This window comes from Sitophilus oryzae, unplaced genomic scaffold (genome assembly GCF_002938485.1).
Source record: "Sitophilus oryzae breed Bouriz unplaced genomic scaffold, Soryzae_2.0 scaffold_1436_pilon_pilon, whole genome shotgun sequence".
Lineage (NCBI taxonomy): Eukaryota > Metazoa > Arthropoda > Insecta > Coleoptera > Curculionidae > Sitophilus > Sitophilus oryzae.
Window position 1 is genome coordinate 2231000 of NW_022146100.1, and position 22497 is coordinate 2253496.

Consider the following 22497-nt stretch of genomic DNA (forward strand, 5'->3'; position numbering starts at 1 on the left):
CAAGAATTTAAAACTTTGAAAAACACCTCACTGTAGTATTGAGTAATAAAAAGGATTGGAAGGAAGAAACGTTTGCTCAGCATGTAAAAGACCATACCATAACGTGGTATACTGATGCTTCCAAAACCAAAGTAGGGACAGGGATAGGGAATCATTATATATCATCATGTTTGGGCCGAAAACTAAATACTCCCAACCAATGGGCACCTACCAGAATCCTTCAGGCAGAAATTTACGCTATCGAAAGATCCGCACAATTTATCTTAGATAGGAAATAGCCAGATGGCTCAAACTGAGTTGATCACGTAGCACTAAAAAAGTTAAGCAGCACTAAACGTGGTCAACTCAGTAATCATCAATTGGAAGTTGGCCAAAGAATGCATAGAGAAGCTCAACAAATTAAACAAAGAAAATAAAGTCCTATTACTCTGGGTCTCTGGGTGCCTGCTCACCAAGGAATAGAAGGCCATGAAAAAGCAAATTATCTAGCTAGAAAAGGAGCGAACACTCCACTAACTGGACCAGAACCATTCAATTTTCCAAGCGGGAACTAACTGAAAGCTAAACTGAAGAATCTGGAAGACTCGAAAAAGTTCCTCAGTACTTACAACCGAGAAAGATCAAAGGCTTTTCTTGATTTAAGTAAAAACAATCTCCAGATTTTCACGGAGTTTCTCACAGGACACTGTCTCCTCAACGAACACCTCATTAGGCCTGAAGCTGAGAAACAACGGCGAATTCAGATTCTGTGGGGAAAATGGGGGAAACACCAGAACACCTTATCACTGAGTGCGCCGAGACGACGACCGTTCGTGCCATGAGCTTTGATACGACTGATATCAAGGATGGAGAGCTGGCGTCTGTGGAGTCGTCTCAGATACTGGCTTTTGTTAAAGCTATAAGTTAAGTTACTCATTATAACTCAAGAAAGGGGAACACAATGGATCTGTATGGTCGCGGTGGTTCCCTCCTAAATGTTCTAAATTCTACATTCTACAAAGCCTTCCCCTAGGAGATGCAAGACCTTGTCGTTGGTGGGGAAGCTCCTGGTCAGGTGCTGGGGGAATCCCCCCTAGCACTTGGCTTGGTCTAAGAAGCATCTCACTCATCGTCTTGTCCCTGACTGTAGTGTCGTGGCCAGGGAATTCACCAAGACATATAACGATACCGGGCGGGGCTACGGACAGCCTCAACCTTGGGGCATCGTGGGGCACCCCATTGTATTTTACCCCTTACTTCTACATGCGGGGCTCTGTAGAAGTGGACCGACTGTCCCTAGCGACTCATGGAAACACTATGAGATCTGGTAATAATAGTAATAAAAACATCACCGGTGAAGCTGTGGGGAAACCCCCTAGCAACACTGGGAACAGTAACAATGAAAGTACCAAGGGGCCAAACCCAAAGAGAACTACAGGAGAGGTGGCTGACACTTGCGTGAGACCATCCTCCGCAAGTGGCATACAAGTTACCACCTCCTCCAAGGGTCGGGAGCCTACCTCCTACCTCTAAACCCAACAGGCGACACAAGCTACCGTTTCGTCTACCCGCCCTGGGTCGTAGCTCTTCGACTGTGAAGGACACAGGGTCTCCGTAGAAAGTCCTGGGACTGTATGATGAGTTATAACTCAAGAAAGGGGGACACAATAGATCTCTAAGGTCGCAGAGATTAACCCCCCTCCCACTTATTCTAATTATTCTAAAAGCCGAACAAATCACCATTGTAATAAAGTTTAATCAAAGTTAACTACACAAAACAGACTATTAGAAATTGTTAAAATGTTTGCCTGATTCTTTGTCTCCAAAAAAATGGCATCTAACAGCACAAATCTTGCTCCAGCCTGTGTATGGGCAATACGTGCCCTTGTATTCTTTAGTCATTGTTGAGAACAGAGTTGGAAGATTATATCCGTATCTGCGACGTCCATGGTCTAAGGTTAGAGCCGACAAATGCCTTTGCGACGACGGCTTGCAACAAATTGACTTAATTTTCTTTTGAGCTGGAACGAACAGGGGTGCACCGAACTAAATTTACGGTTTTCTGGTACCTCTCCAATATAAATTTTGCTCCAGATTGTGATTATTTTCGTGTTAGTGACTTCATAAAATTTATACCTCTTAATATCATTCACGTCCCGCGCTCTCTTTTCTACGATTGATTTTTATATCTGGCGATAAAAAATTTTCGTTTTAAACGTTTCGGATATAATAAGAAAAGAACATTTCTTTTATAATTTAATATTCCGTATAATTTTTTTGTTATATTACCTAAAGAAGGGACGTCTAGTCGAAAGATGGAACTAATTAAAGGAAAATTGTTTTAAAAAAACACGAAATACCTTCATAAAATTCTTTAATTCAATGATATTATAATGAAAATTAAAGCACCATACCTAGTAATTAATACATGCATTTTGTTCTTTACGGGTCTGACAACAGTCTTTTATATTCTTGGCTTGACCTCGACACATATGTGATGATATCGCCATAACCTGATAGCTCTATACCGAGTTATTTAAATTTCATTTCATTATTAAAAAGAAGTATGCCCTTTTTCACAGGTATTGGTTCAGTGAGTTCCCCATCGATCTTAGCCTGGATTTTGTTGGCACTGTATATATTTTCTATGACGTTAATTAAAGTATGGGGTCTTTCATAGAGTAAATGTACAACATATTCTAATTGAAAAAATATTATGTAGAAAAAAATCGTGGGTATTTGAGAAGTTTCAAAAGGAAACATTTATTTATGTGTTTTGCGATGTTTCGCGATTTTATTTTAACTTTTTCAGGCACTATAGGAGAAGCACATGTTTTTCAATATCAAAACAAAAACGAACGATTAAAACTTACCTAAAATATTAAACTTACATATCAAAACAAAATCGAATAAAAACTTACCTACAAAATGATTCATGGCGAATACAACCACATATTAAGTATACTATTGTAGCGTTTTTTAAACAACTACCACTGCGAACGGCAACTTTTCATCGGAGAGCAGTCGTGGATAAGATATTTCACTGGAAAGAAAACTAATTAAGAACAATAAACAAAAAAAATAGATATTGGGCGCCAGGCATGTACAGAGAAAGAAAACACAGTTGTATGTTACCTAAAACTAATGACTATATTTATTCATGATGTTCGTTGCTGATACATGACATTGTAGAGTTCTAGCGAATATGTAGTGGTTATATGTCAAAGAAAGTGGTGGTAAGAGTTGTACTAAATATCTATGAAAACAACTATGATAAAATATAAGACATGTAAAGTTTAAGAGAATATATGAAATGTAGCATTACTTTAATTAATTTGATATATTTTATATGATGTTAGTGCAATAATAATATCTATAAAAAAGTAATACTATTACAAGACATAATGCAATGAAACCTAAGATCTAAATTATATTTTAACTACTAAATCGACAGGAATGTTCTTAACAATCTAACCACTCAACATAGTCTATACGATATTATTTAAGATGTACGTTATTGTTTAAGACTGTAAATGTTTTGAATGTTAAATGCAAAACTATAACTTAAATCTACACTTAGCTGTTCTTTATGCAATCCTGCTTTAAACAGTAACAGCGTGATGTGGTCTCGCATCTCTGTACTCAGCCATCCAACACAACCAAAGGGGCCAGAATGAGGGCACCATGAATTGGTACAGCCGTAACTAACTAGCTTACAGCTGGGAACGAAGCAGCATGGGACTCAAGCTACATCCACGCTGTGTCACTTATATGTAAGAAAAAATCGTTCTTACTGGGGACACTCGTCCACAGGACATCCGTACATAAGATAATGTCTGTACATAAGACACTACCCGTACCTTGGACACAGTCCGTACCTTGGACACTAAAAATACGAAACTCTTGTTTAAAACCAAACAAGGTCTAATAAACAAAATAAACCTACCTCGAAATACTTCCGAGGGCTCAATAAATAATAAACAACATGTCCTTTCTTCCATGTGACATTCTGGAGGACAAAAGAAAAGGGACGCCAACGTGCCAGCAAAATACAAATACAAGTTGGGACATCCGTAACTCTACCCTAAAAATATTCAATAATAATATCGAATCTATAAAAGGTAATAACTCATCTTTACCTGTAGCCTCGAAATAGCAGCTGATTCAAATTATACAGCAAGATTTAAATAATCACCATTTCTAAAAGCCGGGATACAACAGAGCGTCAAAACAAAGTGAGGTTAAGCACGGAGAGAGTTGACAGAAGCGATGTTGACAGCGCCTCCTCAGAGCGATAACAGGGTTGTGTCGAACGATAACAGGGTTGGCGACTAGGGAACGTAAAAATTACGCGTCAAATAAACTATCCGGCCTGAACGAGAGGGAATCCGGTGATGATAGACCAGACATCATATATTATATATAAAAAAGACATGTAACGAACTAAAAACGTTACACTATATGTATACAGATAAAAATCTTATCCCTAATTCGTGGTACAAAAATTGTTTTTTATGACGATGTGCAAACGAGTCAAATTTCCTGTGCGCAAAAATAAACTCCCGTAAAATAACAATAAACAGCATAATAGAGAGATATCGCTAAACCGAATAGCGTGCATGGACGTTAATAAGGCCAGATGGTATTTCCTTTACGTGCGGTGGTATTAACTCTCTTCATTTATAGTTATCGGCAGAGTTATCGGATCGGAAAGAATTCTGTTCGCGTCCCGCCCGCTATTTAAATTTAACCTAACTTTGAATTTAAAACTTTGAAATTGTTTTGTTTACTAGGTATTTTAAAACTAAAGGGCTAAAGTGCTTCTTTCCAGTGCTTTATTGTTCAACGTCTGCCAGTGGGTTTAGAGCAACAAACAACAAATAATTCTCTTAGAAGGGCTAAGTCGCCATCTGCTGTAAACCTAAAGCTTGTTTCATGTAGACGCGAATTGCGAATTGCGGAAAACGATTCGCCAAAAAATATTCGCAAAATTTGGAGCTATTTCATACAGTCGCGAATTTTTAAGGACATTTCAATTTTGCTCCACTGAAAGTTACCAAAAAAAATCATAACCTGAGATAACTTAATTTGTTTTTATTCGTGTTTACGACCTTTATTTTATAGTTGACAGCATACAATAGCTTACTTCGAGTTTCTCTTATTACCGATTCTGAACCGTCCTAGAATTGTAAGGCGTATGCGCAGAAGGAAATATGAAGACATTATTTCATTTGCGCATGCACTGCAGAGTTCTAGGACGGTTCAGAATCGGTAATAACAAGAACCCGAACAAATCTAATATGAGTTCAAATTTGTTTAATGATTATGAATATTGATTACGATTGTGGGATTGGAACAGAAGGCGTAAAATTGCCATTTACTTATTGTTAAAACGTAGAAGAGAACGGTCATTTGGGACATGTGAAATATTTAAATTTCGTAAGCAACAAGGGTGCTTATCGCAATTTAATTCAAGAAATGAGGACAAAAGATGAGAAAAAATTTAGGAATTTTCACAGATTGTCTGTACAGGAGTTTGATAACTTGGTTGAAAAATTGTCACAATATATATCAAAAACATATCATAAACAACCCATTTTACCTGGAGAAATCCTTTCAGTTACTTTGTACTTTGTCAGCGTCTTCAAAATAATCGATAACCGATCACAACACCATTCTGCGCAAACGCGAACCTTAAAATCGCGCGAATATTCGCAAAAAGTTGAAAACACTTTAATTTTCCCGCCCCCCAAATTTTAAATCTTGCGAATCGCCAAAATCTTAAAATTTCTGACAGCGCCGCCATGATCATTAAAATTGGACCGATGAGAGCAGTTTCGCAAAATCGCGATTCGCGTCTACATGAACAAGGCTTAAGTCTCTTTATAGGTTCTTTAATATTGGAAGAGGTGGAATCAATATTTTGGGTCATATTTATTTAATTAAAACTAATCCCAGCTACTTAAATATCAAATTACCTAATAAAACTAAAGTAATAATTCAAAACAATTCAAACATAACCTAAAATAAAAGATCTCGCCGGCCGGCCCCGGTTGTCAAATACCCGCACATGCCCATTTAAGCAATTTTTAAACGTTATTTAGAAATAGCGCTTGGTGTAATTGATCCGCAAATTACGGTAACGTTATCAGCGAGCGTTGCGTTAAAAATTGACTCGCGCAGTAACCATGACTGACCATGATAAGGTACGCGTAAATACTGCATGACGCTATTCGGTTTTGCGATATCTCTCTAATAACTGTGCCGGTCAGGCGCTGTGCACAATTTTAGAGGTCATAAGTGGGCGTGCTATGTGCGCAAACTAGTCACCTAACTAGTGCCCGATTCCGAAAATTGGAACCACGAATAACAATAAAGAAAAAACAAAGATTATAATCTGTATAATCTGTGATACAACTGTTGCTTTTATAATAATCTGCTCGAGAAACGCAAAACGTTGTAATAAACATAATTGTATCCTTTTGAGGCCTTCCCAAATAACCACGATTTTCCTCTATTAATTGCTGGGAATAACATAGAAATTAACATTAACACAAAAATAAACATTAACATAAAAAATGTTAGATAGAAAAACCACAGTCGACTAATTGACAGCCTAATACCAAAATTTGCCACATCTATGATTAATAGTTTTATAAGGTGACATAGATCAATAATTCCAACAGACAGAGTGTTCTATACTAGAGCATCGATTCCAACGGCGTTTGATTAATAGACCAATCTGATTAAGTATTTGACAGGAGTCGGACGTGGACAAATGCTTTTTACTCCGTAGCCTATTCATCAGACGTTGACGAGGTTTTCAGAGGGATAAAGTGAACTCGAAAGTTTGGCTCGCCGTCTCTTGATTTGCGGTTGTACCATTGCCCGAAGCCTTTTTTCCTGAAAAACTTTACTTTTAAATTCAGTGAACGTATTTGGTCTTTTACGAAAGACGAGGCGAAGCTTTCAGGGTTTAGGTGTGGATTTTGGTGTTATAAACGTTGATTTAAGTTGGTTGAAGTAAAGAAAATCCTATAGTTTTAATTTAGGGTTTTAAACTAATCAAGAATCAGAATCAAAATAACTCGGTTATTTTGATTCTGCATGCATTTTACTTACCTTTCTGTTTAAACCGTTAATAAATTTGTCAATATACACCAAGAATGGAAATAAAAAGATATATGTAATAGAATAATATCAAGCTTTGTAAAATTTTATCTTTTTGGTTTGTTATTCTAAGATGGGACCATTTCAGTTTACGAAGTTATCAGTCGACATAGGCAAACGAATTTTAAAAGGCCTAAGCAAATAATCTAATGATATTTAAAACACATAAACTCTCTAAAGGTACGCATATATCCTGAGAAACTAACTAAGCAAATAATACAATCTTCTAAATAATTTAAAGTCACATAAACGAGGGTAAAGTAGAAAAAACATTCATCCCTTATTATCAAAACTCTATTTGACAGAGTGGTACCAGTTGTGTGTGTACCCTAGGGATATCTCAAAATAAACAACGCAGAAAAAGCACGTAGGCATGCTTAAGGAAATAAGTAAAATTAAATCATCCCCTCGCTAGAGGTTTTACATTGAAAATTAAAAGTATTAAATATATGTTTTAAAATCAGAATCCAAATGTTTACGAGATGAATGTCTGAAAATGATAGAAATAGGATTATCTTTTTTCCGTTCCTAGAGTTAAATAGAAATAGACAAAAATGTGAAGAAATAAAGAGTTAATTTCTAGGCGTTTTTTTTTTCTAAGGTAATCCTATGGCACGATATCATTCGTATTAGTTAAGGCTTAGATTATGAATATTATCCAGCAAATTGGTAAAAGAGTAAGATTTACACGGAAGGGTTTAAAAATTACATTTAATTAATAAATAGGACATGCTGATGCCCTCTCGGGATAAGGACCAGAAACAAGGGTGAAAGAAGTCTAGGGATCTTTCGGGGAAGGAGGCCTTCGGCCAATTAAAAAGGTGCAAAATATGCATTTGGATGGGTATTCGAAGGTTCCTCAAACAGGGGCGTGCCGAAGATGTAGTAACGCCTTTCCGAGATAGTACCAGCATCGTACATAAAACTCAGTGAGTTTTATCTACGGTGGTACCAGCATCAGTATTTTCATCTTCAAAATTAGTTCGGTACTGACTTTTAAATTAGACGGTCGAATTTACTCCGTGTAGATCTTATACCGTATGATCGAGAAAAAACGGCGTCAGCGATGGCTATGGAATGAAAATCGCTGTCATTTTATATGTAAATTTATATGGGAAATGTCATTGATGTTCATTTCCCAGCCAACTGGACGCCGTTTTTTTTCGATCATACGGTATTATCCAGTGGTCTTTTTAATTGTTTTAAAAAGTTCTCTATCTAAAGATTGTCTCAAATAAATTCTCAAGTTAGGAAATTCTAAACTATTCATGCTTAAAGTATTTTAATTGTTGTTTTAGGATTTTCTCTGATATTTTTCTTTATTAATGATTTAAGACTTTCTGTTTGTTCTAAAGGCTTTAGTAAAATTTAGATGTCATTGCATAAGTGATTATTTTGCAATTGTTCTTTTTATTAAATTCTAATTTAAATTTAATTGTTCAGTGAATATTTTTTTAACATATTAATTTTCTGCCAACGATAATTCTAAGAGAGATCTGAAAGTGTATGCGAATTGTAGATAATTTAAATTGGACTAATAAGAAGAATATTTTGTATTTTTTTTAACTTTATCATCTCTGACTTTTAATTTCAATTCTCTAATTGTGATTAATTATTTTTGATTCAATTTCTTTCTTTTTCATTAATTATAAATGTTTTGTTGTTAAATCTTTTTCTTTATTTTTTATTTATTTATTTCTTTATATTAAATATAGTTAGGTGTTGTGAAAAATCGGCATTTTATTTCTTTATTTCACTTAATCACTAAAATATTAAGTTATTTAAAAGAACACTGTGATAACCGGTCGAGTGGTTCAATCCAAAGTATCAGTCCAAGACCGAAGAGGTAGATCTACAAGGGGATCAATGCAATCTTCGACAGGTTCTTGTTGTTGATGTATTGCTGATGGATGTTGACGTAATAAGGTAAGTGGCAATAGAGTTTATAGTAACTGAATTTAGAAAGAGCCCTTACCATAAAAGTGCGATACCTTATAACTTCTATTTTTAGCTGGTTAGTTATATTTTGTTACTATATGTAAACGATAATCTATATTTGATTAAATTATTTTAATTATAATAATAATATAAAGGCCACACTACCATGATAACGGACAAAATCTTGAAAGTTTTGTCACATATACATAAACACCAATGTGACTAGAGTTACTAATAATTATTGAGTTTAGTAGAAAGAAGTGTAAGAAAAACAATGTTAAGTTATTTTCTGCCATTTGTATTCCTGACAGAATACAACCGCCAAAAGTAATTTCTATTCCCTCACAGTAAACTGATTACTGTAAACTCCCAAAATACCTCGTAAAATTTTATCGCCTATAACGTTGGCAAATTTTGGACCGCCAAAAAGAAATTCCCCACTCGGTTTTAGGACATAAAATGAAAATTTCCCAATGGTTATCTGTATTATTCTTCATTTTATTAACAAGTTATCTAGTTCCGTTGCTTATTTAAATATAAATAAAAATATTTGACTTAACTATACAGGGTGATTGAATAAAAAACAAGTGATATCACTCGTGGGAATATTTCTCATATAATAATAAAATTTAATTTTTATATCTACATAGATAGGTCCGATTCGGCTTTCTTTCCAAGCTAGAAATACTACGTAAAAGTTACTATATATTTTAATGCAAAAAAGTGTCGACAAATTCACCAGGGATGTGCATATCCTTCGAATATTTTTCTAAAAAAAACTTGTGCGCCACTGACCTCTTTTCATTCAAATTTCAAATTCACATTTATTTAGAATAATTTATTATTTAACACAATTAAGTACGCAATTAATTAGTATTTGGGCGAAAATAATGGTGGTATATTTAATTAATGATATACTCTTTTATAAAGATTTAAATAGTTTTCTTTTTGTATACAAAGGGCTAGTAATATTATCGTTTTAAAATAAAACACTAAAAAAATAAAACACTTTTACTTTTACACTGGACGTGCGTTTCGCTAACCATGTTAGCATCATCAGCAGATGATTATAAACTTATTTTTTATAGTAGCAGTTTATAATCATCTGCTGATGATGCTAACATGGTTAGTGAAACGCGCGTCCAGTGTAAAAGTAAAAGTGTTTAGGTATATTGTGGTGATTTAGTGTTTTATTTTGCTGTGTAACACCAAAGGTTTCATCCCTCAACTGTAATATTATCGTTTTGCTAAAAACGATAATATTACTAGCCTGTACATTTGTTGCTTTAAAAACAATCTAAAATGTCAATATTCCATGGGTATATTGATAAATGAGGTCTAAAATTATAAGAAAATGCATTTTCTACGAAAACTTGAGGAGATAGGTAAAAATGGTATAATACAATTTGAGAGACAATTGAATTGTGCATCTGATTCTCTCAAAATATACAAAGTGTTATATTTAAATTAAACGAGTTATTGCCGTTTAAAGGTAGTAGGTAATTATTTAATATAAATTGTTGGACACTCTGTATAAGGTAGTATAATTTTTATTATTGCAACACAATATCTCATCAATAAATAATCTTCAGTAAATATTTAGTACTAAAAACTTTGATACCCTTGGAGAAATGAGACCTTAAATTTTGTACTGCAATTACACAAAATTGGAAATGGTTCAAAAACGGTAAGGTTTAAGTGTGATAAACCTTAATCAAATTTATCTTTATTTTAATCGTAGAAACTAAAAATGTAATAATATACAGGGTGTTCCATTTAAAAAAATACAACTTTAATATTTTTTCTTTATTTGGAACACTCTGTATCATGTAAAAATATTTTTAAATTGTCCCTCTAATAGTCCTTTAACGAAACCAAAACTTACAATTTGTAAAAGTCTTAGCTACAAAACTCCGTGTCGTATGTCGTGAACAACCCTGTATATTATTATAATATAAAGAAGTGTTCTCTTTTTTATTAAAAATAGAATAAAATTATTATTCGTTGACACAGGCCTGCGACTTCCTCGCTACGTCACTTTTCCACGTGACGGACAATAATTCAATGTCACTTTAATGCATTTTCAACAAAGTGGGTAAATATTACCAATCTTCAACACTCAATTTTAGCGATACTACTAAACCGAATCGAATGAATGTGTCACGAAAACGCAACGTATCGGATCTATAGACGAAAATCTGATAAAAGTCCGAAAATTTTACCATCTTCTGGGCCTCCTGAGTCAAGCGGCGGTCGAGCAATTGTGCAAACCTAGGAAACTTCTCTTTCACATCGAATGAACCAATTAAATTAATAATTAGCTTTCCAGCACTTTTTTTTTGAGCGATGTCTCTAATTTGATTGGCCTATATATTGTTGTATATTTGTTATTCACGGCATCTTTAGATTTTCAGGGAAAAAAAATAGATTTTCGAACGATAGGATTCCGAAATGTTGATTACCTTCACAAAAAATATAAAAGTTTGTCAATTTATTATAATAAAGTTATTTTGATTTTGTGTTTTGTGGTGTGTGTATGAAACTGTTGCGTCCGTCGTCTTCCTCCATGTCAATGAAACGTTAATGAGATGGTAGGTTCTAGTAATACCATTCGAATTTTATACCGTTGTTTGGATAATAAACTATAAAAAATATTGGGAAATGCGGTATATATTAATAAATGTAATTTTATATTTGCAATATTTAATAATTAATTTATTAATAGAAAGCGTTTTGTTTAGTATGGCACAGTTGGGGAATGAAAATCGATGATAATAATTGTGTGATTTTTATGTGTATTAGACAGTGTGGTAAAAAGTAACATCTTAAAAATTATATTTAATTTTTTGACAAATGCTTATTTGTAACAACAGAGACATTCATTTTTATAACTTATTATTATATAGATTTCTGATTCAAATCCACATTTATTTAGAATAATTTATTCACGAACATAATTAAGTATGTAATTAATTAGTATTTGGGCGGAAATAATGGAGGTATATTTAATTAATGGTATACTCTTTTATGAAGATTTAAATAGTTTTCTTGTTGCATACAAATGGGCTAGTAATATTATCACTTTGTTAAAAACGATAATATTACTAGCCTGTACATTTTGTACATTTTTGTTGCTTTAAAAACAATCTAAAATGTCAATATTCGATGGGTGTATTGATAAATGAAGTCTAAATTATAAGAAAATGCATTTTCTACGAAAACTTGAAGGGATAGATAAAAAGTGGTATAATACAATTTGATAGACAATTAAATTATGCATCTGATTCTCCCAAAATATACAGGGCGTTCTATTTAAATTAAACAAGTTATTGCCGTTTAAATCTAGTAATTATTTAAAATAAAATTTTAGACACTCTGTACAAGGTAGTATAATTTTCATTATTGCAACACAATAACTGATCAATAAATAAACTTCAGTAAATATTTAGTATTAAAAACTTTGAAACCCTTGGAGAAATAAAGCCTTAAAATTTTTACTGCAATTTCACAAAATTGAAAATATTTCAAAAAAGGTAAGGTTTAAGTATGCTAAACCTTAATCAAATTTACCTTTATTTTAATTGTAGAAACTAAAAATGTAATAATATACAGGGTGTTCCATTTAAAAAATACAACTTTGATATTTTTTATTTATTTAGGACACTCTGTATCCTGTAAAAATATTTTTAAATTGTAGCTCTAATAGTCCTTCAACGAACTCAAAACTTACAATTTGTAAAAATCTAATCGTTTAGCTACAACACTCCGTGTCGTATGTGGTGAACAACCCTGTATATTATGAACCCAAAATTTAATTTCAATACAAACTGTTGTTGTCTATGAGGCCTCCGCGTTTTATGTGATGCGCCACCCTGTATTGTGCCACATTTTTAGATATTCTGTGTCAAATATTTTTATTATTGCATTTCTAAAATCTAATGTACTGTATAAAAAATTTAATGCTCTTCTATAAATAAAATTATATGATAAATGATAATTAATAATTTATTAATAATACTGTAAATATCAGGGATCCCTCATTATAATACACACACAAAGCGTAACATTTTAGAATTGAAAGTGAAGATTCATATACAGCGGTCAATAAAAATTTAAATTTTAAATTTGACCGTCGTCGCCAGTCGCCTTCTTATTAAGCTTGTCAAGTCAAAGACGCATTTCGTAATGTCAATTTTTGCATAATCTTACCAATTCAAATTTATTTGTTTTAGATTATTTAATTTCAAATTAAAATATTTTAGATTTTTTCTCTATGCATATTTTCTGATCAATTAGTAACTTTTACACATTTTTCTTAATACGGTATAGGTTTGTTTTACTTTTTTAATACCATACTCGACTATTCGGAGCTATATAATATTCAAATAGATAAATAATGTTGAAAAAAAATTGAATAATAATATAATAATAGCTCCCGTATACCGGGTGCGTCTGAAAAGTGGCTCACCCCTATAACTTCTTCATTTTTTCAGATAACAAAACGAGATTTGGTATGTTGGTATATGACATAAATTGGGATTGATTGACGTATTCAATTGTTTTCGGTCACCTCCTGTTTCACCGGAAATGACTACAACTTTTGATTTTTAAATGGCACCTTCGGTATTTTTTTACTTTATTCGATAGAAAATGATATTCTGAATAGAATGACATATCATATGTCAACTTTGATATTCTCGCTTAATAAAAAATAGTATTTTAAATTTCAATCTAGAGTGCCATGGCTATGAAACACTAATTCTTAATGAAGAAGTCTTGGAAAAATAGATTTGATCGTCTAATGTTTTTAGTGTCTTGTCCTGGCCGGTTAAAAGATGCCCAAATCGTATTTTTATCGTATCCCAATCCTTTTTTCAAATGGAACCAGGGTGGCCCATTAGCATATTTGGAAAAGGCATTTTTTTACGAATAATTTGATAATACACACTGGGTATTTTGAGTCAAATTTTCGTTACGAACCGCAAGTTATAATTCGAATGCCAAAATGGTGACATATGATATGTCATTTTATTCAGAGTGTTATTTTCTATCGAATAAAATAAAAAAATACCTAGGGTGCCATTTAAAAATCAAAAGTTGTAGTCATTTCCGTTGAAACAGGAAGTGACCGAAAACAATTGAATACATCAATCAATCCTAATTTATGTCATATACTAAAATACCAAATATCGTTTTTTTTAACTAAAAAAATAAAAAAGTTATGGGGGTGAGCCACTTTTGAGACGCACCCGGTATAGCGTTTAACGCCTTGGGAGTAGCAAGGTACAGCTTGCCATGCTCGAGCCGTTCGGCGTACAAGGAAGGTAATTAATATACCTACATATTTATAAGAAATTAATAAATAATAGAAAAATATTTTATATTTTTAACGAATACAGATTTTAAGATTTTATCCAAATAAATGCTACCAATAAAAGTGATTTCTGAAATATATTTAACTATATTAGAAATTGATCTTATTTCTGCCAAATATTCATTTACAAATTCTTCTAAATTGTCTAATTAGTTCAGTTAGTCAAGAGTAAATTTCTATTTTTTTTCAGAATATCTATGCAGCCTACGTATGCTGTGCCGTTCTCTTGATATCACGATGCTTTGGTACTGAAGACTACGAATTTGCATCAAAGCAATATAAGACTGTTAGGTACAAAAGAGGTTATAACCAATCGACAAATGGTATTAATTACGATGAAATAAAAAATAAAAAAGGATTTTTTATTGAACGAGCAAAGCGGCAGATTAACCAAAAAACCGGATATGTTTATTCTGTGCCTTCTATACCATTTGATATACCAAGTGATTCAAAGAAAATTGGATATAATTATCCTAAACCTAATGTTTCATTCACACTACCTGTTGTTACGACAAAGTTAACAACATCAAGGCGACCAGCAACTATTACTACGTATATTCCACCATCTACCACACCATTAACAACAACGACTACAGCAAGAACAACAAAGGAACAATTTACAACTACAACATATACAGAGCTGAAAACCAGTACAATTCGTCCAAATTTCTCTCAGAAAATAGGATATGATTACCCTAAACCTAATGTTCAATTTCCACCACCTGTTGTTACAACTCAGTTAATAACATCAAGTCGGCCAGCAGCCAGTACTACAACACCACCATCTACCAAAGTGTCAACAACAACAACTATAAAGCCATCCACAACTACAACTTATAGAGCGCCAACTACAAGTAAAATTCATCCAACACCAAATGTTTCATCTAAAATAGGGTATGATTACCCAGTACCCAAAGTTCCATTTCCATCAAATAAAATCACTACTCGCCTAACAACCCTAGGCCGAACAACAACCACTACTACCTATAGACCACCATCTACTAGACCATTCACTACAACTACAGTAAGAACTACATCAAAGCCATCTACAACTACAGCCTATAAACCGCCAGCAACAAGTATAACTCCTCCCACGCCAAGGGTTTCTCATAAAATAGGGTATGATTACCCAGTTCCTAAAGTTCCATTTCCATCAAATAAAATCACTACTCGCTTAACAACCTCAGGGCAACCAACAACCACTACTGCGTATAGACCACCATCTACCAGTCGATTCACTACAACTACAGTAAGAACTACAACAAAGCCATCTACAACTACAGTCTATAGACCTCCAATAATAAGTACAACTCCTCCCACACCAAGGGTTTCTCATAAAATAGGGTATGATTACCCAGTTCCTAAAGTTCCATTTCCATCGAATAAATTCACTACTCGCTTAACAACCCCTGGTCGAGCAAAATCCACTACTACGTATAGACCACCATCTACTAGACCACTCACTACAACTACAGTAAGAACTATAACAAAGGCATCTACAACTACAGCCTCTAAACCGCCAGCAACAAGCACAACTCCTTCCACGCAAAGGGTTTCTCATAAAATAGGGTATGATTACCCAGTTCCTAAAGTTCCATTTCCATCAAATAAAATCACTACTCGCTTAACAAACTCAGGGCAACCAACAACGACTACTACGTATAGACCACCATCTACCAGTCGATTCACTACAACTACAGTAAGAATTACAACAAAGCTATCTACAACTACAGTCTATAGACCTCCAATAATAAGTACAACTTCTCCCACACCAAGGGTTTCTCATAAAATAGGGTATGATTACCCAGTTCCTAAAGTTCCATTTCCATCAAATAAATTCACTACTCGCTTAACAACCCCAGGTCGAGCAAAATCCACTACTACGTATAGACCACCATCTACTAGACCACTCACTACAACTACAGTAAGAACTACAACAAAGACATCTACAACTTCAGCCTCTAAACCGCCAGCAACAAGTACAACTCCTCCCACGCTAAGGGTTTCTCATAAAATTGGGTATGATTACCCAGTTCCTAAAATTCCATTTCCATCAAATAAAATCGCTACTCGCTTAACTACCTCAGGCCAACCAACAACCACTTCTACCTATAGACCACCATCCACTAGTCGATTCACTACAACTACAGTAAGAACAACAACAAAGCCATCTACAACTACAGTCTATAGACCTCCAATAATAAGTACAACTCCTCCCACACCAAGGGTTTCTCATAAAATAGGGTATGATTACCCAGTTCCTAAAGTTCCGTTTCCATCAAATAAATTCACTACTCGCTTAACAACCCCAGGTCGAGCAAAATCCACTACTACGTATAGACCACCATCTACTAGACCATTCACTACAACTACAGTAAGAACTACAAGAAAGCCATCTACAACTTCAGACTCTAAACCGCCAGCAACAAGTACAACTCCTCCCACGCTAAGGGTTTCTCATAAAATAGGGTATGATTACCCAGTTCCTAAAGTTCCATTTCCATCAAATAAAATCACTACTCGCCTAACAACCTCAGGCCAACCAACAACCACTACTACGTATAGACCATCATCTACTAGTCGATTCACTACAACTACAGTAAGAACTACAACAAAGCCATCTAAAACTACAGTCTATAGACCTCCAATAATAAGTACAACTCCTCCCACACCAAGGGTTTCTCATAAAATAGGGTATGATTACCCAGTTCCTAAAGTTCCATTTCCATCAAATAAAATCACTACTCGCTTAACAACCTCAGGCCAACCAACAACCACTACTACATATAGACCACCACCTACTAGTCGATTCACTACAACTACAGTAAGAACTACAACAAAGCCACCTAGAACTACACACTATAAACCTCCAACAACCAGTATAATTCGTCCAACGCAAAGTATTTTTCAAAAAACTACTACGTATAAACTAAAATCTATCAAACCATCTACAACAACTATTAAGAGTGGTTATCAATATTCTGTGCCTAAAATTACGCATGCATTTCAACTACCAACAACCACTAGACGGACTGTAACTTCAACAACAAAACCACCCGTAACAGTGAAGGATATTCAGTCAAATACAAAACCTCCAACTTTTATAACAATACGTACAGCAAAACCTCCAACAACGCCAGTACATTTAAGTTCTAAAATAGTGCACCCCTCATATCTTCCCCCTTTAAAAACTCATACCATAAGTTACACAACCACAAGACCTTTCACTACTACGACAACACGTCGATCTACCACATTAAAAATACAACCATCAATTAGATATACTTTAAAACCTCCTATTATAGAAAAACAATCTCAAATTAATTATGAAGCCATTAAGCCAAATAATAGTTATCTTCCTCCAACATTAAAACCAGTAACAAGTAAACCGACATCTGTGGTAAGTGCTCCAATAACAAGGCCTACACCAACAAGACCTCCAACACCAAGATATACAACACTGAAAAAGTTGCAAACCGTTATATCAAATAAAACGTATCTTCCACCGATAACGTCTTCACCCACTGAAGTAACATCACTACAAACCTCACCTTCTAGAATTACTGTACAAACAACAAAATATACTACGAGCCCTCCAATAATATTCACAACGACAACATATACAACACCTAAGTTTAAATCTATACCTCCAAATAATGCATACCTTCCACCGTCAAAACCTCTTTCAACAGTCGTAACACCTCTTCATCCTATAACATACACAACTGCGACAAGTAATTTTTCAACAAAACAATCATCAACAAGACATACAACACCTAAGATCAAAAAATTTCCACCTAATAATTCGTATCTCCCGCCATCAACCCAGTTCTCTACTATAGTAACAACACCTAGAACCACGTCCATTAGAACTACTCTACCTCAAATTACAACAACATACACGCAACCAAAAACTTTAAGCACTACACAAAGGTATTCCACTACAACAAGGTACACGCCCTCTACAACATCTAGAACTCCTCCACCACCTACAACAAGAATTACAACTCCCATAGCAAAAATTTCAACTCCGGGCACTAGATATTTGCCTGTAGCATAGGTTTTGGGTCAGTTTAAAAATAGTAATATTTGATTTTTCTTCTTCTGATAAATCTATTCTCTGGATTGTTTGTATAAAAATGTATATGGCTTTGTATATTGTATATAATTAGATTTAGGCATTATAATAAATTTTTGTACAGCATAATGAGCATATTTATTGCAGTTTTAATTTTCTTTATTAATAAAAACTGTTAATTGTTGTGTTTTATGTTATGCAGTAGATAACTTCATAATTATTTGCAATAAATCTGAAATAATTTTCAAACCTATTAAATAGGCAATAATATAATTTTGCTTGATTCATCTACGTTAGGCATGGAGCTGAAGGCTTGGTAGGGTTTATATCTTTCTCAGCCTGGTTCCATCCAGTGTTAGATATAGGCCTCTTCTAGGTTTTTCCATGCTTCGCGATCTCTAGCCAATCTTATCCATTGTCTTCCCACCACTGCCCTGACGTCATCGACCCATCTCTTTTTTGGTCGGCCCACACTTCTTGTTGTTTCCCTAGGTCTCCATAGGATTACTTTTTGGGGCCATCGGTCTGGATCCTGTCTTGCCACATGTCCTATCCATTGCCACTTCAGACTCGCCACTCTTTTAACGACATCTATTAATTTTGTTTTTTGACGTATGTGGGTATTCCGTATTTTTTCCCTAATGGTGACTCCCAATATGATTCTTTCCATGGCTCTTTGTGCTACTTGTAGTTGTTCTGTTGTTTTTCAGATAATTGCCATAGTTTAGGGGTTTAGGGTTTATATAAATAAACAAAATACAAGAAGCAAAAAATTAAGGCCAAAAAAAAATGTTTGGCGGTGCGATCTGTAATTGTTACAGCTGCCGCTAGATGGCGAGAGCGGCTAGCACTCGCCATAGTAGTACGTTTTGTACTCAAATACTATTATCTGCTTTTCGTTTGTCAGATTGATGGTTACAGCAAAGTCGACCTGACGATGGAGATAAATCTCCGAAACCGGTCGTCGAATGTCTGTCCCCTTTTCCCTTCAGTCTGAGAATAAGCATATATGTAGGGTTTTTTTGGCCTTAGTTTCTTGCTTCTTGTATTTTGTTTAATCATATAATTATTTAATATAATTAAAAAATATTATTTAGTTTATAAAATTTTAGCATCAGTTAATTTTAAGTAAGTTCCATAAAAGTTCTTCTTTTTTTCATATAAATAATTGATTTTCTATGCTATTCTATTTTTCTGTAAAAACAACTGGAGCATTACAAGTACTGTACAATAAACTAGTTTTATGATAACATCATATTATTTATAGGAAAGGAACAAAAAAGCAGTAAAAATATGTTAATATACAGTAAATAAAGCATTAAAAGATACTATTAATCAGAATAGGCGTTTATCTTCTTCGCAGACAAGATAAAAAACAAAAGTAACAGCACTATACATCAAGTTAACTAGTTCTCGACAAAAACTTTAGGGAAAATGCCGGAAAATACACTAGGTGGAAATTATCTAGTCGTTTGTTGTTTACATCAGCATACTCGACCATTACCCTACAGTTTTCTTTTTGTCTGTGTTCGGGTAGCTAAGATAAATTACCAAGGTAATTGGCTGTATCCACGCCCTAAAAATTTATTATTTATTTGGGAATTGTTTGTTTTTGGTCACTTATTTTACTAAAAAATACCTATACGTACAGTACGTCTGTTCGTTCTGTAGCTACGGGGTATCAGTGAGAGGGGAAACGATATTCTCTCGATTATTTTCGTAAAAAATTAGACGACGCGTCCCATCAATAAAAATTCGACAAATTTGCAAGTAGCCAATGAAATGAGTGGGAGGAGCGATTTGCGGTGACCTATTTTATACGTATATATACGTTTTTATTGTATCTGGGTCAGATTTACCATAGTTATATACAGTTCGTCTGCTGGATCTGTGTATCTACTATGTAAGTAATCTGTGTATGTACTATGAAAGGAATGCGGACAAAAAACATTTAAATAAACAGCAATATATTTTATACGTCGACTTGACGAGTACGTCATTATAGTTATTATAATCTTGGACGTCATAAAAACAACTGATATATTTACATTTTAACACAGTATTACCACAGATTATACAGATTATAATCTTTGTTTTTTCTTTATTGTTTTTCGTGGTTCCAATTTTCGGAATCGGGCACTAGTTGGGTTACTAGTTTGCGCACATAGCACGCTCACTTATGGGCTCTAAAATTGTGCACAGCGCCCGACCGGCACAGTTATTAGAGAGATATCGGAAAACCGAATAGCGTCATCCAGTATTTACGCGTATCTTATCATGGTTACGATATGCGCGAGTCAATTTTTAACGCAACACCCGCTAATAACGTTACCACCTGACGTAATTTGCGGATCGATTAAAGTACGTCTGCTGGATCTGTGTTTATGAAAGGAATGCGGCCAAAAAACATTTAAATAAACAGCAATATATTTTATACGTCGACTTGACGAGTACGTCACCGCAAATCGCTCCGCCCACTCATTTTATTGGCTACTTGCAAATTTGTCAAATTTTTATTGATGGGACGCGTCGTCTAATTTTTTACGAAAAACATCGAGAGAATATCGAGCTACAGAACGGACAGACGTACTGTACACCAAGCGCTCTTTCTAAATAACCTCTGATAACGTTTAAAAATTGCTTAAATGGGCATGTGCGGGTATTTGACAACCGGAGCCGGCCGGCGAGATCTTTTATTTTAGGTTATGTTTGAATTGTTTTGAATTATTGCTTTAGTTTTATTAGGTAATTTGATATTTAAGTAGCTGGAATTAGTTTTAATTAAATAAATATGGCCCAAAATATGGATTCCACCTCTTCCAATACTAAAGAACCTATAAAGAGTCTTAGGTTTACAGTAGATGACGACATAGCCCTTCTAAGAGAATTTGTTGCTTGTTGCCCTAAACCCACTGGCAGACGTTGAACAATAAAGCAATTATATTTTCTATACGTAGTATACCTTACCTTGTTGGCGTCACGAGCTGCGGCACTTGGAGTTTAATACGTATAAAACAGCGGGAACGAAGGACAAAAATGAAATTTTGGCCGGCAGTAGAGAAAATGGGTAAAATAGAATGTTTTCAAGCGAAAATTGGATAAATTGGGAATAATTTTGAATATTTTAGGATGAAGAAAAGTGATTTACAAAAAGTATAAAATTTTCTCCTGATTTTTTTGGGGGGCATTGATCGTTTGACCTTATGGTTAATCCGCCACTGTTTGATGAAAAAATTCGAAGGTGAAAAGGTATATAAAAATTGCTAAAAATAAATAAATTACTCGCGTAATTTAAAAGAAGAAATTATTCAAGCGATTTTTTACTTCCAACCCTAGATCTGCCAAAGTGCCGGCATTATTTTCTCCAAAAGCATCTCACTATTCTGCTGCCCTCCTTTAATAATGATAACAAAAAACTCCTCGAGAGCGAGAAGTGGAAACAGACGGACCATGTTTTATCTTAACTGCTTTAATCTGGAAATGCTTTTAAATACTTTTTCGTCTATTCAGTATCATCTGTTTGTTTTCCCTAAAGCATTGCATCGTGGGATTAAGAGATAAGTAACTTTTATAAAACGTACGAGCTCGGGGAAGCATGAAACTTTCTTTTATTTCTCGTCTTCGCAGAGAAAGTTTAACGCGCCAATTTCATTTTGAACCGTCCGTTCTGTTTGGGATCAGATTTGAGCTCTCACCAACTCGGATAAACATCAATTGCAGAGTTTCTGTCTCGGAAATCGTTATAAATAAAGTCGAAGGGAGTCAGAACAGGAAGAATCCGTGTTGGTAAATATTTGGCTTTTCCTAGTTTTACTAAATCGAGAAATGGATTTACGATTTTTTATATATGTTTGTTTTTCTTTGCTTTTTTCTGTTTCACATAGCTGTAAGAAGTACTGGATACTTATACAATTATATATATTATAATAACATTTTGGAGCGGTATTTTTTTGTTTTA

The 22497-nt window shown here is 34.2% G+C and overlaps 1 protein-coding gene across 1 annotated transcript; it reads left to right on the top strand.

Annotated features, from left to right (window-relative positions):
• The first annotated feature begins 6167 nt into the window (after positions 1–6167).
• Positions 6168–18521, top strand: LOC115876546 (mucin-2-like). The gene is made up of 2 exons (XM_030892357.1): positions 6168–6185; positions 14652–18521. The coding sequence occupies exons 1-2, from the start codon at positions 6168–6170 to the stop codon at positions 18519–18521; spliced, it is 3888 nt and encodes a 1295-aa protein (XP_030748217.1).
• Positions 18522–22497: the final 3976 nt, after the last annotated feature.